This window comes from Alligator mississippiensis, chromosome 14 (genome assembly GCF_030867095.1).
Source record: "Alligator mississippiensis isolate rAllMis1 chromosome 14, rAllMis1, whole genome shotgun sequence".
In the NCBI taxonomy this organism is placed as follows: domain Eukaryota; kingdom Metazoa; phylum Chordata; order Crocodylia; family Alligatoridae; genus Alligator; species Alligator mississippiensis.
The window spans coordinates 32,226,128-32,242,619 of record NC_081837.1 but is presented as its reverse complement, the minus strand read 5'-3'; the positions used below and the strand labels follow the sequence as shown (position 1 = coordinate 32,242,619).

The 16,492-nt window shown below is 50.7% G+C and overlaps 1 protein-coding gene across 1 annotated transcript in view; it reads right to left on the bottom strand.

Annotated features, from left to right (window-relative positions):
• Positions 1 to 271: 271 nt before the first annotated feature.
• Positions 272 to 16,492, bottom strand: part of CACNA1S (calcium voltage-gated channel subunit alpha1 S) — a 91,825-nt gene continuing 75,604 nt past the window's right edge. Inside the window, exons 33-43 of the mRNA XM_019492602.2 lie at positions 15,834 to 15,961; positions 14,470 to 14,566; positions 13,619 to 13,721; positions 10,567 to 10,668; positions 10,285 to 10,409; positions 9,809 to 9,937; positions 8,968 to 9,167; positions 5,756 to 5,823; positions 5,210 to 5,319; positions 3,387 to 3,536; positions 272 to 1,812 (exon numbers count right to left, since the gene is read on the bottom strand). Coding sequence (XP_019348147.2) covers positions 1,552 to 1,812; positions 3,387 to 3,536; positions 5,210 to 5,319; positions 5,756 to 5,823; positions 8,968 to 9,167; positions 9,809 to 9,937; positions 10,285 to 10,409; positions 10,567 to 10,668; positions 13,619 to 13,721; positions 14,470 to 14,566; positions 15,834 to 15,961 — 1,473 coding nt within the window. The 3' untranslated portion in view covers positions 272 to 1,551. The remainder of the gene's footprint in view (positions 1,813 to 3,386; positions 3,537 to 5,209; positions 5,320 to 5,755; positions 5,824 to 8,967; positions 9,168 to 9,808; positions 9,938 to 10,284; positions 10,410 to 10,566; positions 10,669 to 13,618; positions 13,722 to 14,469; positions 14,567 to 15,833; positions 15,962 to 16,492) is intronic.

Sequence of the window (16,492 nt, the reverse complement as noted above, 5' to 3'; positions counted from 1 at the left end):
AAGCATGGGGGGCACATGCCCCTCAGATTTGTGTGGGATGGGGTGGGGTGGGCTGCCCACTATGGGCTTGGGCTCTCCACCCTTGGCCCCATAACCCTGGTGGCTGGGGGCTCCTTCCAGCATGGCTGGGGGCAGGGGGCTGTGGGTGGGGAGTGAGGGGCCTGGACCTGCATCCTGGTGAGCTAAGGGGGCAGGGGGAACTCTGATTTTTCTATGATAAAAAACCCAAAATCAAATACCAAAATTTATAGGTACTTAGAATTTATTTTATTAGAGTGATTGAGCTTCCAAACTGCTTTTAAAATTGTAAATATATCAATAAAATATTGTGTTTGCTTGATACCTATATATATAGTTGTGTTTCGTTTGAATCGCAGATGTTGGGTTTTTTAATCAGAGAATTTGCAATTTTTAAACGGAGAAAACCAGGATCCCTGCCGATCAGTGATGTACAGCCTTTCTGCTCTAGCTGTGCGGGAGTGGGGAGCGGGGGCAGCCCTGATCCAGTCACAGGCGGGGAGGAAATTTGGCAGCAGGAGAGGGGTAGAAGGGTAGTAGTATCAATCACCACTGCTCTCCTCCCACCAAATTTCCCGACCGTTGGGAGCCTCCACGAGCCATGGCTCTGGAGATCGGATTTGGCCTGCGGGCTGGGGATTGAGCACCCTGGTTATAGATTCCTGATCTCAATTGAGGCCTTGAGGCTGTAATAAATCATAATAAAGTGGCTGTAATGAAACCATACTTTACAGCCCAAATGTCACTGATCTGAGTTAAACAGGGTTTCTGGGGAAACTTGTCCCTTCTCTCTTCTGTCAGGGTGCTGCAGACTGAGCAATGAGGTAGAAGGTGGTTCACCGCTGGGGAGCTCACAGCAGAGAAAGGAGCAGTAAGATACTGCACTTGCTAGAGTAGATTTGGGCTCCGTCCTGTGCAGTGCTGGGCCTTCCCCGTTCGCTGAGCTGGGGGGGAAGGTCACCCTCAATACACATGGAGGCTGCTAGGAACATACATTTTGAAAGCGGCAGCTAGTTTTGGTGCCTCTGTTTCTGGAAGTCCAGGGGCTGGGCTGAGGGACAGGGCAACAACAACCCATGTTGGCTGTGGATGGAGCTGTGGCTGCTCCTTACATCTGAAAACAGCCTCCAAGTGTTTCATGACAGGCTTCCTCAAACTGGGGGCTGCTTGCGAAGGGAGCAAAGGAAAAAGCAGAGCGGCAAGATCCTTGGTGTCACACATCACAGGGAGTTTAATGATCCATCTGGCTTGCGTGGTACAGCTCTTGCAAGGGCAGGGGACAGTTTCTGCTGGCACAGCGCAATACAGTCCTGTAGGAAATATCTCAGGAGTCGCATCCCTGCGGCTGCTCAGTCCTTCTCCAGATCCCCAAGTGACATCTCACACTTGCCTCCCCCAGGCCAGAGAGCAGCCAAGGGTTTATTTGTGTGAGAGAGGGTAGTTTAGTGTTTCCACAGTAACCCTCTGAAAGCACACAACTGAGTGCCCCCCCCCATGGGTGGCACCAATGATGAGAAGGGCAAGAGTGGCGTCTCACAGGTGGGTGGCAGAAATGGCCTCCTGGGAGCTGACCACGCTGCACCCATGAGAGTTGTGTAGTGATGTGGATGAGAGAGGCTGGCCAGGAGAGGTAGTCTTCTCACCCTCCAGGCTTTTCCTTCCCTTCAGGACCTCAGCAGCAGCCATTTCCACCTCCTCCATCTCCATCTGGTAAGCAGCAGCCATCTCATTGCTTGTCACCGTCACAAAGGATGGGTCGTGGGCCAGGGTGCTGAGGCCTCCGGAGATCAGAGCCTGCAGCAGAGGGAAGGGACACCCATCTCAAGGGCTGCTCAGTCTGTGCCAGGGATCCTCCCTGACTTCAGTGCCACTGATCTCCCTGCCTCATGGCTGAGGCACCCTCCAATGGACCAGGGAACATTCATAGAACAAGGTCTAGAGCAGTTGTTTCCAACCTTTTTTCATTTGTGGACCCTTAAACAAAATTGAATGAAGGTGCAGCCCCCTTTGGATTGTAAGTGTAGGTATTCACATACTCTTGATCGATCATAGTCATCTTTTGCAGACCCCTTACAAAATAGTCTGTGGACCTCCAGGGGTCCGCAAACCACAGGTTGAAAACCATTGGTCTAGAGGACAGTGTGAGCAGGTGCCATGTACACGGCCCTGCCAGTGCCCCCCCAAATCCTGACCTCCAGCCCCTGCTATAACATCTCTGGACTCCCTACACTCAGCTCTGCCACTGCCCCTCAGTCCCAACCTGCAGGCCCTCTGTTATCAAAGAATCTTTAAAAAGTAGAGCTAGAAGAGACCTCCAAAGGTCATCTAGCCCAACCCCCTGCCTGACGTAGGATCATCCCTTTTCAAACCATCCTAATCTAACCTATTCCTAAAAACTATGCAGTCAGCCCTGCTGCACAACTACAAGGAATATTACTGAGACACCAAGAGCACCAGTGACTGCCACAGGTAAAGTCAGTGTCCTACTACTGCAAGGGTTGTTAACGTGCACTTGAGAGCCAAGAAAAAGAGCTATACCACCCACTACTGAAGAAAGCAAAACCTCCCACAGCCTGTACCAATCTGACCATGGGGTAAAATTCCTTCTCGATCCCAAATGTGGCAATCAGCCTGACCCTAAATGGAGGGGCAAAACTCTCCACCTAGGAACCTGCAGGAGCACTGGCATACCACGCTCAAAATCTCCAGCCTTGGCTGCAGCTAATACTCAATGCTTCTGAGGAAGGCTAAAAGAAACTCCTGACACCTGTAGCAACAGGAGGGGAAACATTGCCTTCCCATCCCCATGTGGCAAGCAGCAAAGCCCAGAAGCATTGGAAAGAGCAGACATTCTCCATTCTGCTCGGCAACCTGAGGACAGCAAGCATAACGCCACACGTCACACCCCTGACTGGAGAGCCAGAACGCCCTTTTCTCTATCCTTTCCATAAACTTATCTCAGCTCCTTTAATCTTCTTTCATAACTAAGCCAGTTGGGGAGATCTGCTTCACTCTCCTGCTGCTGAGTGTGGTCCTCTTTAGCCCTTCTTGCCCTTATGACAGAACCCACTGCTGATCTTGGCTTTCACTCCATCCCTCCCCACTCTGGGATGAACAGCTGGCCATTGACTCCACTTCAACATCCAGTAAATGACCTTTGACTCCTCTAACCAGTGACTGATCTCTTTCTCCATTCTCTCCCTGGACCCAAGGCTGGTCACTGCTGCTATCCTGTCCTGCTACCTACAGCACTCTGCCCTGTACTGCTTCCAGCCCAGGAGCAGAGGACTCCTGAACCAGTTTTATCTCCAATAACCAGTTCTCTTCTCTGCTGGTCCCATATGGGAGAGGGCTCCATACAGCATTACCTCCTGGATAAGTAAGGTGGTGGCTGGTGCAGAGGCAGCAGGGTCTTCCTCCCTGGTCAGATCACTGTCACCATCCACTTGCCATGCTGAGCCTTGCACTTCCCCTTCCTCCACTCCCTGTTCATGGGTACTGGCCTCCTCTCTGGGCACCTGGACAGCAGGAACAAAGAGTCACAGTTCAGACAAGATAATTCTGAATATGTAACAAAAGCCTCTTGTCCAGTGCAGCCTATGTTGATCCAGGGACCTGCAAGTCTTCCAGGTACTGCCCCCCTGGCTGGCTGAGCCCTGTGGAAGCACACTGTTCAGATCTCTCTGGCCGACCACGGTTTTTGCTAGCTGCTCTGTGGCACCCTTCTGGAAGGAGACTGTGGCCTCCTTTCAGACACACCTGCCTTCCCTTTGCCATGCCGCAGTGGCCACCTGCTAACAGCTGGGTACCCTGTTCATTTTAGTACAATGAGGAAAAGTTTTGTTAGTGCCATTACAGGAACAGAGGGAGCCATATCTTGGAAATCCAGTTCACGCATAGTACACTGAGCTCAGAGTTTCAAGCATGGTTACCAGTGTTGCTCTGACCTGGGGCAGGGATCACTGTGATACAATACAACCCCAGGCTGAGGAGAGATGAGGGTGCTGTGGTCTGCAAGGGTCTGTGCTTCAGGATGCACAAGGTCCTGGGCTCCTCCCAAAGGAGGTAAATGGATTGCAATGGGGTTTTCACTGGTCAAACCCCACCAGCCAACTGCAGCCCCCTGAAGTGGGAAGATCCCTTAGCTCAGACCAGAGGGTGAGGGAGCAGAAAGACCCTGACCCAGGAGGTAATCCAGGCACCTGGTAACCATGGCATTGGTGCCATGGTAAGTCAAAAGCAGCAGGGTGACCCCCAGGGAGATGCTTGCAGAGGCCACAGCAGGAGCTGCTGCACGGTGTGTGAAAGGCCAGTAACTGTCCCAGGGCCAAGTCTGTGCAGTGGGAAGTAGCAAAGCCCAGGTGGAGAGCCAAGGCTGACCCACTCACTGCATCTGACGCTGAGGCTGGGAAGCTGCTCAGAAACACTGGTCCTGGAGATCACCCCTAGGCATGAGGTCTGAAGGGTCCAGAGCCTGTCTTGGATGGGCCCCCAGGTCCCCAGGCAAGAGTCACTTGGGTTTTACCCCCAGTTATAACTGTTAAAGCCTCTGAAAAGACATGCTTGCACCTCACCCTTCCTTGCTACCCCAGTGAATGCCTTTCATGTTAGCCACATATCTGAGTGGCTACTGGGACCTGCCCAGACTAGCACCTGCAGGGCCCAGCAGCTGAGGCTGGGGCAACCTGGTGCAGTAATGGTATCTACCCCGTTCTGTACCTCTGCGAGTGCCATCAGGAAGCACCCGCTCTCACATCTGCACCTGTGCCAAACCCAGAAATGAGGTGGTGAAGTTACACTGAGTGTGCTCCCTGCCCACGCTATCAATCATCCTTGTCCTGAGAGCAGCTTTGCTGCTCCATTTCTGTATAGTGGGACTTCTCCAGGGTGCACAGACAGTGATACATCCCTGCTGTTGGGGCTTGAACAGCTAGAGCAGTGACACACTGAGTGTAACCAGGCCCTGCACTCCCAGGCAACCTGTCTATATGCTTCCGGGAGACACCTGTCCCCTATACCTGGCCACCAGCTAGAGTGTGTGCAGGTAAAGCCCATGGCCACAGCTGCCTTAGTCTCTCTATGAGGAAGAGGTCCTGTCTACACATATAGAATGAGGAGTCCTTCTACCCCACCTGGGCAAGACACAGGTGTCTGAGTTGCCACCTACACTGAGGGCATGGGCCCCATGTACCTGTGGGGGGACAATGTGCAGCCGTGACACTGGACACACCCTGACGCTGGCTGCTCGTCTCCTGCTCAGCTCCTGCTGCAGCTTCTCCTGGTGGGAGGTGCATTTGGGCGCTAAAGAGAAGAGAAGAGAAGAAGGGAACATCAGAGGGAAGAGCACCGCCCAAGGGAAGAGCACCGGCGCAGAGGGGATTCGCAGGCAACGGCCCAAGGGAGCAGCGGGCTCCAGGAGCACTCTAGAGGCGTTCTCAGGTGCCAGCTAGCACTGGTTCTCCCATCACATGTCACTGCTGGAGCCATGTCCAGGCCCTCTTCCCTCCCCTTCACTCGTTACATCCCTTGAGAGGCAGTGGGCAACAAAAATGTCTCTGGCTAAGGTAGAAAGAGTTCAGCTGCTTCCATCTTTCACAGCAAAAGATCACAGGAGCATCCCTTGGCTGTGTGCCTTGCACATGCCTGCCCCTCTGCCCCACAGTGCTGCCCACTGCTGCAGCTCTGCCTCTCTCCATCACACCCCACAGAAGTAGGGCTGGAAGCGGCAGGAACTAACCCAATGCAGATAGCTGTCGTGTCTGGCAGGACATCTTCTTCCCTTGCAGCTCATCCTCATACTCCACCCTGAGGAAAATGGAAAAGCAGGTCAGACTGTTCTCAGGATTTGCCTGGCTACTCTTTGACCATTGCTTCCATTGACAAACATCAATCACCAGGCACAATTCCCACCCCTCCTTTCTTTTGCCATTAACCCATCACTGCTCCTCTTCCCACTCTTTTCCTTACCTCCCTCTACTTTCATCTCCTCCCTGCCACAACCTTTTCATCTTACAGCCCCCTCCATACAAAGAACACTATTAATGGTAGCACAAACACCAGCAGTACTGCCGCCCAGCTCAGGGAGTCCCAAACTTTTGGACCAATGGACACCACAAACTCTCAGCATTTCTTACAGGCCACCATGAATCTGCATTGTCCACCTTTTAACTGTGAAGTGGGGCTGGTGCCCTACAGCCTTGCGGACCAATAATAATCTGCAGATCACAACTTGTTAATCACTGTTAAAGAGATCAACCAGTTTACTATATAGACAGGTATAGTTACAAGATGAATACGGAGGCAAAAGAGTGCTTCTGGGGAGATAAGACAGACAGACAGGATAGCATCACTAAGAAGTATGAAGGATTAAACCCATTGTACTTAAAGTAACCCATATCTTCTATCCTGTTTCACTACCCCCCTATTCTGCAGCCATCCTGTGTGATTTATGCTTATGTACTCAGACTAACAGTGCTACTCTCCATACTCCTCTTTTGGCTAGATGATGTTACTGTGGCTGAGTTAATAATTTGACTCCTTTCATTCAAACAGCAGCAGCAGCTGATTGCTTTTTGATATAGAAGGTCCCTTGGCTCAGTCTCCCCAATGATCCAGCCAGGAGTATCAGGGGGCTGTCTTTTCTACCTTCACCAGAGCACCCAGTTCAAATAAATCAGAGCACTATAAAAGGTGAGAGGGAGTGAGGAGGTTGTTTCGGAAACAGCGTGTCATGCAAGTGGACCCAACTCAACGTACATCAGAGAGCTGCATTGCTCATGAGCAAGACCTTGGAGAGCCTGAAGGGGCATTTTCACCAGGGATGTCTAGCCATACGCCTGCTCTCTGTGCACAGGCCACCATTTCCATCCAGCCTCCCAAACCTGAAGTTTGTTCCTAAATGGAACAACCCAGTTCTCTGAGGTGCTGAAAACCCTCTTCATCGTGTCTCCAGTCCAACATTTCTATATGGTCTGCTCTCAGTATTCTGCATGGGCCACTGCTTCTCGTGTTGGCATTGCCAAATCTTGTGGGGTGCATTGTGATGCTACAGGGCATCTCAGGAGATGATCCATGGTTTGCTTCTCCTCACAAACCATTGTTCGGTTGCATAAAGGCCCCATGATTTCATGTGAAAGTTGCATCTGCCAAGACCCACTATCAATCTGTTCAGCTCCATCACATATGCCATTTGTAATTAGAACCAGATGCTAACTCCTCACTGGGGACAAGTCCTTGTTGGCTCCGTTCAACAGCTTTGTCACCTAGTTTCTCCCATTCTTTTGGCCAGAGGGTGGTTTTGGCTGATTCGGGTGATGTGGTCAACGTTGTGATAGAGGACAAAAAGCTATTTCTCGATGAGAGATGACAGTGCACTGGTTGCTGTCCATATAGCAGGTGGCAGTCATTTGATTCTTGTACCTGCCAGTCAATGTTGATTGCTACTTTCCTCCTGATGTAAGGGGGCACTATGCCAGATAGTGTGTATGGGCAGGGAACAGGGGTGGGTTTTAGGCAGCCTGCCATTATTCTGCATGTATCATTTAGGGCAGTGTCAATATGTTTACTGTGACTTGAGTGTCCCCAGGTGGTGCAGGCATTGAGCCCCAGAAAAATGAAGTGCTAAGGCAGCAATGCGTAGGGTGAATGGATATGCTCCCCACTTGGAATTTGCGAGCTTATGCAGAATGGTGTTTCATGTGTTGACCCTGGCCTTGGTATTTAATATAAGCTTTTTGTAACTAAGTGTATGGTCCAGTGTTACCCCTAAGTAGACAAGGTGTTTCTGATGTTTGAGACTTTGGTCACCCCAGGTGACATTCAGATGTTGTTCCACATCCCAGCTTCTCAGATGAAGAGCACAGATTTGGGTTTTGCTAGGGTTAGGTTTGAGATAATTGTTTAGATAGTAATCTGACATCTTGTTGTTCAGTGCCCTCTCCAGGATCTTCTCTGTGTCCTCAAAATTATTCTGCTGTGTGGTAATGCAGATCATCACCATAGATGAAAGGCTGACATTTGGCAGGAAGCGACTGATCATTAATGTAGATGTTGAATAAAAGTGGGGTGAATACACTGTCTTGCGGTAAGCTGTTCTTTTGGGAGCACCATCTACTTTTCTGGCCATTTAGTTCTACATAGAACAAAAGTGGGAGTGAGCACACTGAGGTCCCTTGGGTTTTGAGGGTTTCTGCTGCTTTCCATCAACCTCTGTTTTGTTCTAGACTTCAAAGTGTTCCACAAGAAATGTGGGCCCAGATCTTCATCTGGGGTAAACTGGCCTCACTCCCCTGAAATCACTAGATGAAGATCCAAAGCCACCTGGCAGCAAGCTGCCAGCTGCTGGGTTAGTCTGCCTCCTGCTAGTAGTAGCAGTCTGTACCTCTCACCCACTACCCAATGGCTGTGTGCAACAGCGATCCCAAGGCCACAGGCCATGGTGCTTTCTAAGGGGCACTGCAATTTTCCCTCACCCTTCATATCCTGCGAGAGGCACAGTCTAGGGGAAATGATGCTGCATAGCCCTCGGAAAGCAGGTCTCAACCTGTAAGCTGAAGCCAGGGAACCTCATTTCACCTGCGATCTGAGACTGAGAGCAAGCCCCAGGAGTTCAGAATAAGTGATTTATCTTATCTAAGCATGTAGGCACATATACAAGAGCACATGTGCACAGGCATTCAGATACAAGTGTGTACATATGCATGCAGGCATGTAGCTATACACATACATACACATGTGCAAAAAATCAAGTGTGTATGTGCACCCTCCCAGCCCCTACCTCCCCTGAAGATGGAAGCACTTCTTTCTCCCCTCATCTGCACCCCAAGTCCCAGCAGGCCAGAGGCTTATTCTAGGGGATGAAAGGATTCCTTTCTGAGAGAAACAACTTCATTTGTGCTGAGAGCATCTCCCTTCCTCCCCTCCCCTCCATTGACCCAGACGGGGCATTACCGTGATGCTGCATTGTTGTTGTTGGCATTGCTGGCATTGGTATTCCTCTCTGGGGTGAAGTCATCGAGGAAGACAGGGGAGTCTATGTCCTCGCTGCCCTGCTCAGTGAACTGCAGGGGTCTTTGGCTGGCTACATGGGGCTGCAGGGGGCTATGGTGCTCAATGAAGTTGTCAACCTGACCAAACAAGCCCCCTTGCCTCTGGAATGAAAAAAAGGATTGATCAGAGGAGACATGGAGACCATGCTCCTCAAAGCCAGTTTCATATGGCAGAACTCTCCTCCATGGTCTGCACTATCTCCACTGCCTGGGCATCTCCCTTGCTCCCCTGCCACAGTCCTAGACAACAATTTTGATTTCAGAGGAATGGAAGAGCCTGGGAAGAAGCCTCCTGGGTTGCCAGTCCAGTCCCCTGCTATCACAGGCTCTACACCATATATGTTTTTACATACACTTATGTAACTCCATTCTAAGAGCAGCTAGAGCTTTGGGGCTTGTTGGGAGGGTATTCCAGAACCTCACTGCTCTGATGGCTAGAAACCTCTAACTTTCACCTTAAATTAACTCAGTTCATGCCCTTTTGTTCTTGTACCAGAATTGTCTTCTAGCCATACGTGGCTGCCTCAATTAGTTCTTGCCTAATCGTTGGGGATCGAGTGGCCTCAGCATTGTGATTGCAATCTCAGGCATTGTCATATGAACTTGGACCTGCTGGCCAGTCTATCTGAGACTGCTAGCCCTCTGTGGGCAGTGCTCTGAGCGGGACACTGGTTGTTGGAGCTGGTGGCTTGGGCGTGGTGACCAAAGACAACACCTCAGGGAGGCAACATTGCTGTGCTCACTCTGTATATCCCTTCCTCCATCGCTGCCTCCACCATAGCTCTCTCCAGCTCCTCCTCAGCAGTCAGATCTCCAGAGATTGCTCGGTGGATCTCAGGGGCAGCTTCTTCTTCAATGGTCCTCAGGCCAGCCTGATTGGAAAGACAGAGATGGGAAGGTCACTTGTGGGGCTGCTACAGGACAGAGCTCTGGCATTAATGACAAGGTGAGAGGAAAGCCACAACCCCGGTTACCTCGTCTCTGGGAATTCCTTCTACAATTCCTTTTGATCACTTCTATCTCTTTGTACCACCACGAATTATTCCTTTCCTTCCATAGTGCAGACACTTTCCTGCACTGGTAAATGAATTTAAACCTCCTTCCCAACATTGCCTATTTAGACTTAAAACCTACACTATCCCTGAGCAGTAGGAAAAGTCTGGCTGCTTCCTACAGCCAGGATGAATAGTGGTCTCCACCTGCCCTGTGTTCCACTGACCTGGATTTCAATGGGGTTCTTTTTGGGCCTGTATCCATAATACTCCTCCTGGTGCTTCATGAACTTCCTGAAGTGCTCCTGGATGAGGAAAGTTGCATAAAACTTGCCTACTGTCACCTCATCGTCTGGAGGGGAGAAAACCAAGCCATTAACACTGCTGGTGACACTGCACAGCTGTCCTACAGAGCAGCTACTAACAGGTGAGGTGCTGGCAGATGGTAGCAGGAAAAGCATATGCCAATGACAGCAGAAAGGGTAGCAGATGCCAGAGGCAGAACACACCTCCAATAGGTGGAATGACCTGGTCCAGGAGCTTCATACTAGTTCGCTTCCAGATCTTCTTGATAATGGCTCTCAGCTCCTCGTTGGCCTGTTCAAAGTTACCTGTGAGGAAACAACCACAGGCTCATTCATTCTGCCTCTAAGGAAACAATATCCTTAGAAAATGACTGGAAGCCGAAAGTCATGATGCAGAGAAAAACCCATGGTACATGAAGGCTCACCCCTCCCTCTCACCTGCCCATCGTCGGTTCATCTGTCCCAGCTTCCCTAAAATACTCATCATCACAGTCTAGGCACCGCTTGCTCTCAAGGCCATATTGGCACTCATTGTAAGAAGGTTCTTCCAAAAACTCACTGCAGTCTGTGGGCCTGATTCTGTATTTCTGTGTCATGATATGGCATCTGGAAGTGGGATGCTTCATGAAATGCCCTGGTGCCATGATGCAAGGTGAGATGGCATACCAAAGGGGTCAGCAACCTATGGCCTGTGGGGTGGATCTAGGCCATGGAACCACTGGATTAGTGTGTTGATATGGGGTTTCAGCAGCATTCAGTACCTTGGCTGCAAATATTCTCCCCTTCCTGCTGCAGGGACAAGTGGCATCAAATGGCTGAGTCCTAGCGCCCATCCACCTTTGACCCAGCATGAGTCATTCCAGCCTGCAGTCACAAAAGGTTACCTAACCCCAATGTAACAAAATGTGAAGGGACAGTGTCAAGACATAATGACATTGCCTTTACTCAGTGTTTGAGATGAATTTGGTGGGGTGACACTGAGACAATCCTGCGAGAATCAGGATGAGGGAATCTAGACTGCAGACCCATGCAACACATCCTGATGGCTGTCTTAGGCTGTGAGCATGAAATATCACATCCTAAACAAGTCTGTAACTGGCCTGTATGATGAGATATCTAGGGAACACCGACATGACACAAGGAGTTCCTTTGGTAACTCAGGAAGTAGTTGATAATCTTCCTGTTGGGCAGAGGACACTGACTGCTTTTGGTCATTACAGAGCCAATGACACCCTCATCCAAGCGCTGAACTTTCAACCCTGATGCCCTTATAGTTTCCAGCTAAATTCTGCATCCTTAAATTTTCCCTGCCTTTTTAATTAAAACTAGTATTATTGTTCTCTTCTGGAATTAACCCATTGTGTCATGTTGCTGTGTGTTCTATAACAGCTGCTCTGCTCCACCCTAGAGGTGACTGGATTTCATGGGGTGCATCTACACATACAATTAATGCACCTTAAGTAAACTGGAGCAGTTGAATCCAAGGCTGCTCCAGCCCTTTGGCCCTGCTCTGTCCCCCTGCAGCAGCCAGGGGAGTTCCAGGCTCCTCTGGTGCCAGCCCTAGGCTGGCAAAGGGCATGGAGGTCAGGCCTGGGCTCCAGGGAGCTGGGGGCAGCTGTCCCAGAGTGGGGGACAGCTCCCAGATATGTGGAGCTTGGGATTGCAGCCTGGCTCAGTAGCACTGGATTGGGGCAAAGCCCCATGGCCAAGCAGCAGCAGCACCTGAGCTCTCCCTTCACTTTGCTTGCAGAAGGGAGCTCTCTGTCACTGATCTGGTGTGGGGCGGGGAGTGTGTCCTGCGTGAGCAGCATCAGGGCTGTGGGGACGGGAAAGCTCTCTGTCGCCAGCCTGATGCTGCAAGGGCAGAGAGTTCCCCCATCCCCTCAGCAAGCAAAACAGGAGGAAAGCTCAGGGTACTCCTGCTACACGGGCATGGGGCATCACCCCAGACTAGGGCTGCTGAGCCAGGATGCGATCCTGAGCTTCACAGTGGACCTGCAGACCACTCCCTCCCACTGCCCCCTGTGGCCCCCTGCTACCTAGACTGATCTGAAGCAAATTGCTTCTGGTCAGCTACTGCACCCTTAATTTAGTGCCTGTATTTGTGGGTACTAGCAAATGGTGCATTAGCCTAACTTACTGCACAGTAAGTCCCAGGCATGTGTAGATGCTGATGCTTTACTGTGCATTAGATTAATCTAAAGTGCAGTAAAGCATCTTGAGTAGATATGCCCATGGAGGACTGAACTGACCCCTAAATAACCTCACAAGGCTTAAAGGCTCAGTGTTCGGCTGAGTTAAATTGACTAATTACACAATCAGTTGACTAATTGATTGTGTAATTGACTAATAACACAATCAACCCTGCTGCATAAATGTGAGGTATAGCACCCTAGCCTGCTCCAGGTAAAGCAGGGGGGACATTAGCTGATCTGAAGCAATGGTGGTCAGTGTTCTGTTGTTGCATGAGTTGCTAAACTGCACGGGAGAGCTCCAAGGAAGAGGGCTGTGGACCCTGCTACAGCGGAAGGCAAAAACCTCACAGTCCATGACCAGGAGGTAAAATTCCTTCCTGATTCCAAATGTGGTGATCATCAGTCTGATCCTGAGTGGAGGGTTTTAGTCCCAGCAGGAGCACTGACATCTCAGTCAAAATCCCCAGCCTTGGTTGCAGCCCACACCCAATACTTTTGATGAAGGCAAAACACTCCAACCCAACACCTGTAGCCCCAAAAGGGGGAAAAAATCTTCCCTTCCCAATATGGCCAGCAGCAAAGCCCAGAAGCAAGGGAAATGCCCAATGCCCTCCATTCTGCTCTTCAACCTAGGTACAGCAACCTTAACTCCACACATCACACCCCCTGACTGGAGAGCCAGAACTCCAGCAACGTGTTGGGGGAGTGAGGTGGTGCTCCTGGGCTTCTAATTGCTGCTCTAGACACAGCAGTTCAGGCACAGCTACTCCTTAGTCATCTTTGACTAATGCTTGTCCAATTTCTTCTTGAAAACCTTCATTGATGGACATTTTACAACTTCCCTAGGTAGATATGTAGCAAAATAGTCTGGCCCAAAGAGCAAAAGGCTTCAGATGAAATGCACTTGAGAGGTGCTGGGTATTAATGTTGCAGGCACCTCCTATGTGTGCTGGGGGAGGTCATCTCTGAATGCAAAGTGTAAGCAAAGCTTTATGAAGGAGAGTTTAGAGATTGGCCAAGCACAGGGTGGGATGTTGAAGTGGGAGCCAGTGGTCCCTCACCTTCTGTCTTGATCTTGAGGGCTGTCCTCACCAGGGCAAAGAGGGTGGCATTGAAGGTAACGGTGCCATCGCTGTTCAGAGGCATGTTCATGCACACCAGGCGCTGCACAACAAACCAACAACCATATTTCACTTGACGAGAACATTTTACGCAGTCACGGGCAGCTCTCCCTTGGTTGATGGCTCGGGCCCACTGGAACTTTGAGAGACCCTGCGTAGTGATGCTGTGCACCCCAGAAAGGGAGCTGGTGTGCCACAGAGACCTGTGGGCTCTGTCCAAGTCCAGCATCCTCAACACAGAATCTCTTCTACACTCATGACAACCAGGATCTGCATCTATTGCATGGCACATGCAAAGGTATGGTCTCAAAAGCAATCAACTGAGGCTGCAACTCTCACTAGTCAGCAGACACTGAATGGATTCCCCACATCTGAACCCTAGGCCTGGGCTGTGCAGCTTGACCCCATCTCTAGCAGAGCTCTGTTTAGCAAGAGCTCTGGGGCTCTTACCAAAGGCAGTTCCCTAGGGAGACTATCCAGTCTGCCCGCACTGCCCGCAATAGCACAAGGGGCCATTATATCAAAAGGAGCCTGGAGTACATCAGCCTAAGTCCATCTTGTTTTGCTTTTCCCAAAAGACACCTGCTCCACTACACACTCCCAATCAGATCATAAATAATAATTATTCATGATGTTGAAAATCAGCTTTGGCATTCTGCCCTTCTGTAGTCCTTTCAGTGGAAGCAGGTGCAGCTGGAGGCTGGTATGTGCATTGGTGGGAGGAGAGGCCTAGGAGGGGAGATCCTTAGAGTCATAGAAAGGAAACTTTCCTTTGACAAGTAGGCAGTTACCTTGCAAGCCACCCGGTGCGGGCAGAACTTCCCAAAGCCGAGGGGTGGCTGGATGCGCCTCAGCAGGGTCACCACATCCAGGTGCTTGATTCTCCCCCTGTTGGAATCAAAACAGCTCTGCTCCACCTGTCTGCTCAGATCTGGGATCAGAACTCGTGGGGAAGGGTGGAGAGAGAGCTGGGTTGGGGTAAGCAGCCTGGCTCTGATTCCCCATTGTGCCACACACCCCCTGCATGACTCTGGGCAAGTTACTCAGCCTCCCCGTGCCTCGTTTTCCCCATCTGTGACATGGGGGAATGCTGCTTTCTTGTGGCACAGAACTGCCAGGAGAACACATTTATCAATGCAGGAGAGACTTACCCAGAAAGGGAAGCAACTTGGAAGCCAATGGGGTTTGGTATTGCAACATACCACAGAGTGATTCAATGATGCCAACACAGAGGCATAACTAGGACATTTAGTGCCCTGGGCAGAGGTGCCTCAGAGCTGGGGAGGCTGTACCAAGCGCTGGAGAGTCTTATCTCCCCATACATCAGCTGCTGCTGCCCCAGCATGGGCTCCCTGGGGGCTGCCATCCTGGTGTCCTCTCTCAATCAACACTTATGGCTAGTGCCCTACTGGCCAAGCCCCAGTTTTGCTGCTGTGCTAATGTGGCCGTGTCTACACAAGATGCTGACTGTGCAGTTCCTACTGCGCAGTCATTTAGTACTTGCATACACAAAATGACCGCAAAGTAACAGGAGTTATGGTGCAGTAGTGTCCCTAAACGGCTTCTTGATGACTGTGCAGTAGCTTGTTACTACTGGGCAGTAGCATCGCATCATGCTTCGTGCCATGGCACACTACTGTGCAGTAGTAACAAGCTCCTGAACAGTCAGCGTCTCATGTAGATATGGCCAATACACCTGTCCCTGGAGACTGGCTGATGCAGGCACTGGGCAGGGAATTCTGGGCAGCCTGAGTCTGGACCCAACAGTGTCAATCTGACTTGTGCTAATTGGTGCTCTGTGTTCAAATAAGCAGCTGTTTCTCAGTCCATTCCTTAATGGGCAAGAGTCTACAGGCCAAAACCACCATGATAACCTGATGCTTTGAGTGGTCACCTCACAGGACCACAGAAATGAAAGTCCTATCTCATTCGGAGCAAGGCCCTTTCCAAGTCAACAGTGAGGCACACAGGGAGGGTGGAGGGAAGCTTGTGCCTCAGCTATCCCTGAGCTGGGAATTAACAGGAGCTGTCAGTGCCCAGGGCTGTCAATCCAGCACCTTATGTGACTGCTACATTCACTCAACTGTTTAAGGAAATAATACACCTTCCTGCAGCCACTTAGACCAAGGTCAGCCGCAGACAAGCTTTCACTCACTTGGCTTCTGGGTCATATTCAGCCCAGATTCTTTTGAATTCATCCAGGTGATGTGGACCCAAGATGGACCAGTCACGCGTGAGGTAGTCAAAGTTGTCCATGATGACAGCGACAAAGAGGTTGATAATCTGATGGGAAATGAGCATGTGTGAATGACACCAGTGGATCCGGAGGCAGATCCAGTTGCTCAGCCAGTTCAGATCAGCCCTGCTGAAGTCAGTGGAGCATCTCGCCCAGAGCCCACAGGACAGGACAGGAGCTGGGCTGATCCAATATGCAGGTCTTATATAAAACGACAGCAGGGCACTAGGACGAATGGCACCTTCTCTACTGTCTAAAATGGTACTGGTTAGTCTCTTCTGACTAATCATCCCCTCTGACCAGCCTGACAGGTCTCAACTCAGCGTTCTCTCCTCCCCGGGGGACTCTGTACATTCAGAGACAAGGCCTGGCATATGGATCAGAGAACTGTCTTCCATACAGGTAAGCAGCGGGCTAAAGGGACATGCATTGCTGTTGTTCTCAGGCTGTCGAGCTGAACCACTGCACGGAGAATAGCTTATATGCCTCCCCCTGAAGAGAGCCAGATGGGATGGAGACTTGGCCCCGAAACAGTACCCCACATGAGCCTGGTTTTGGGGAAACTGCTCACATTTCAG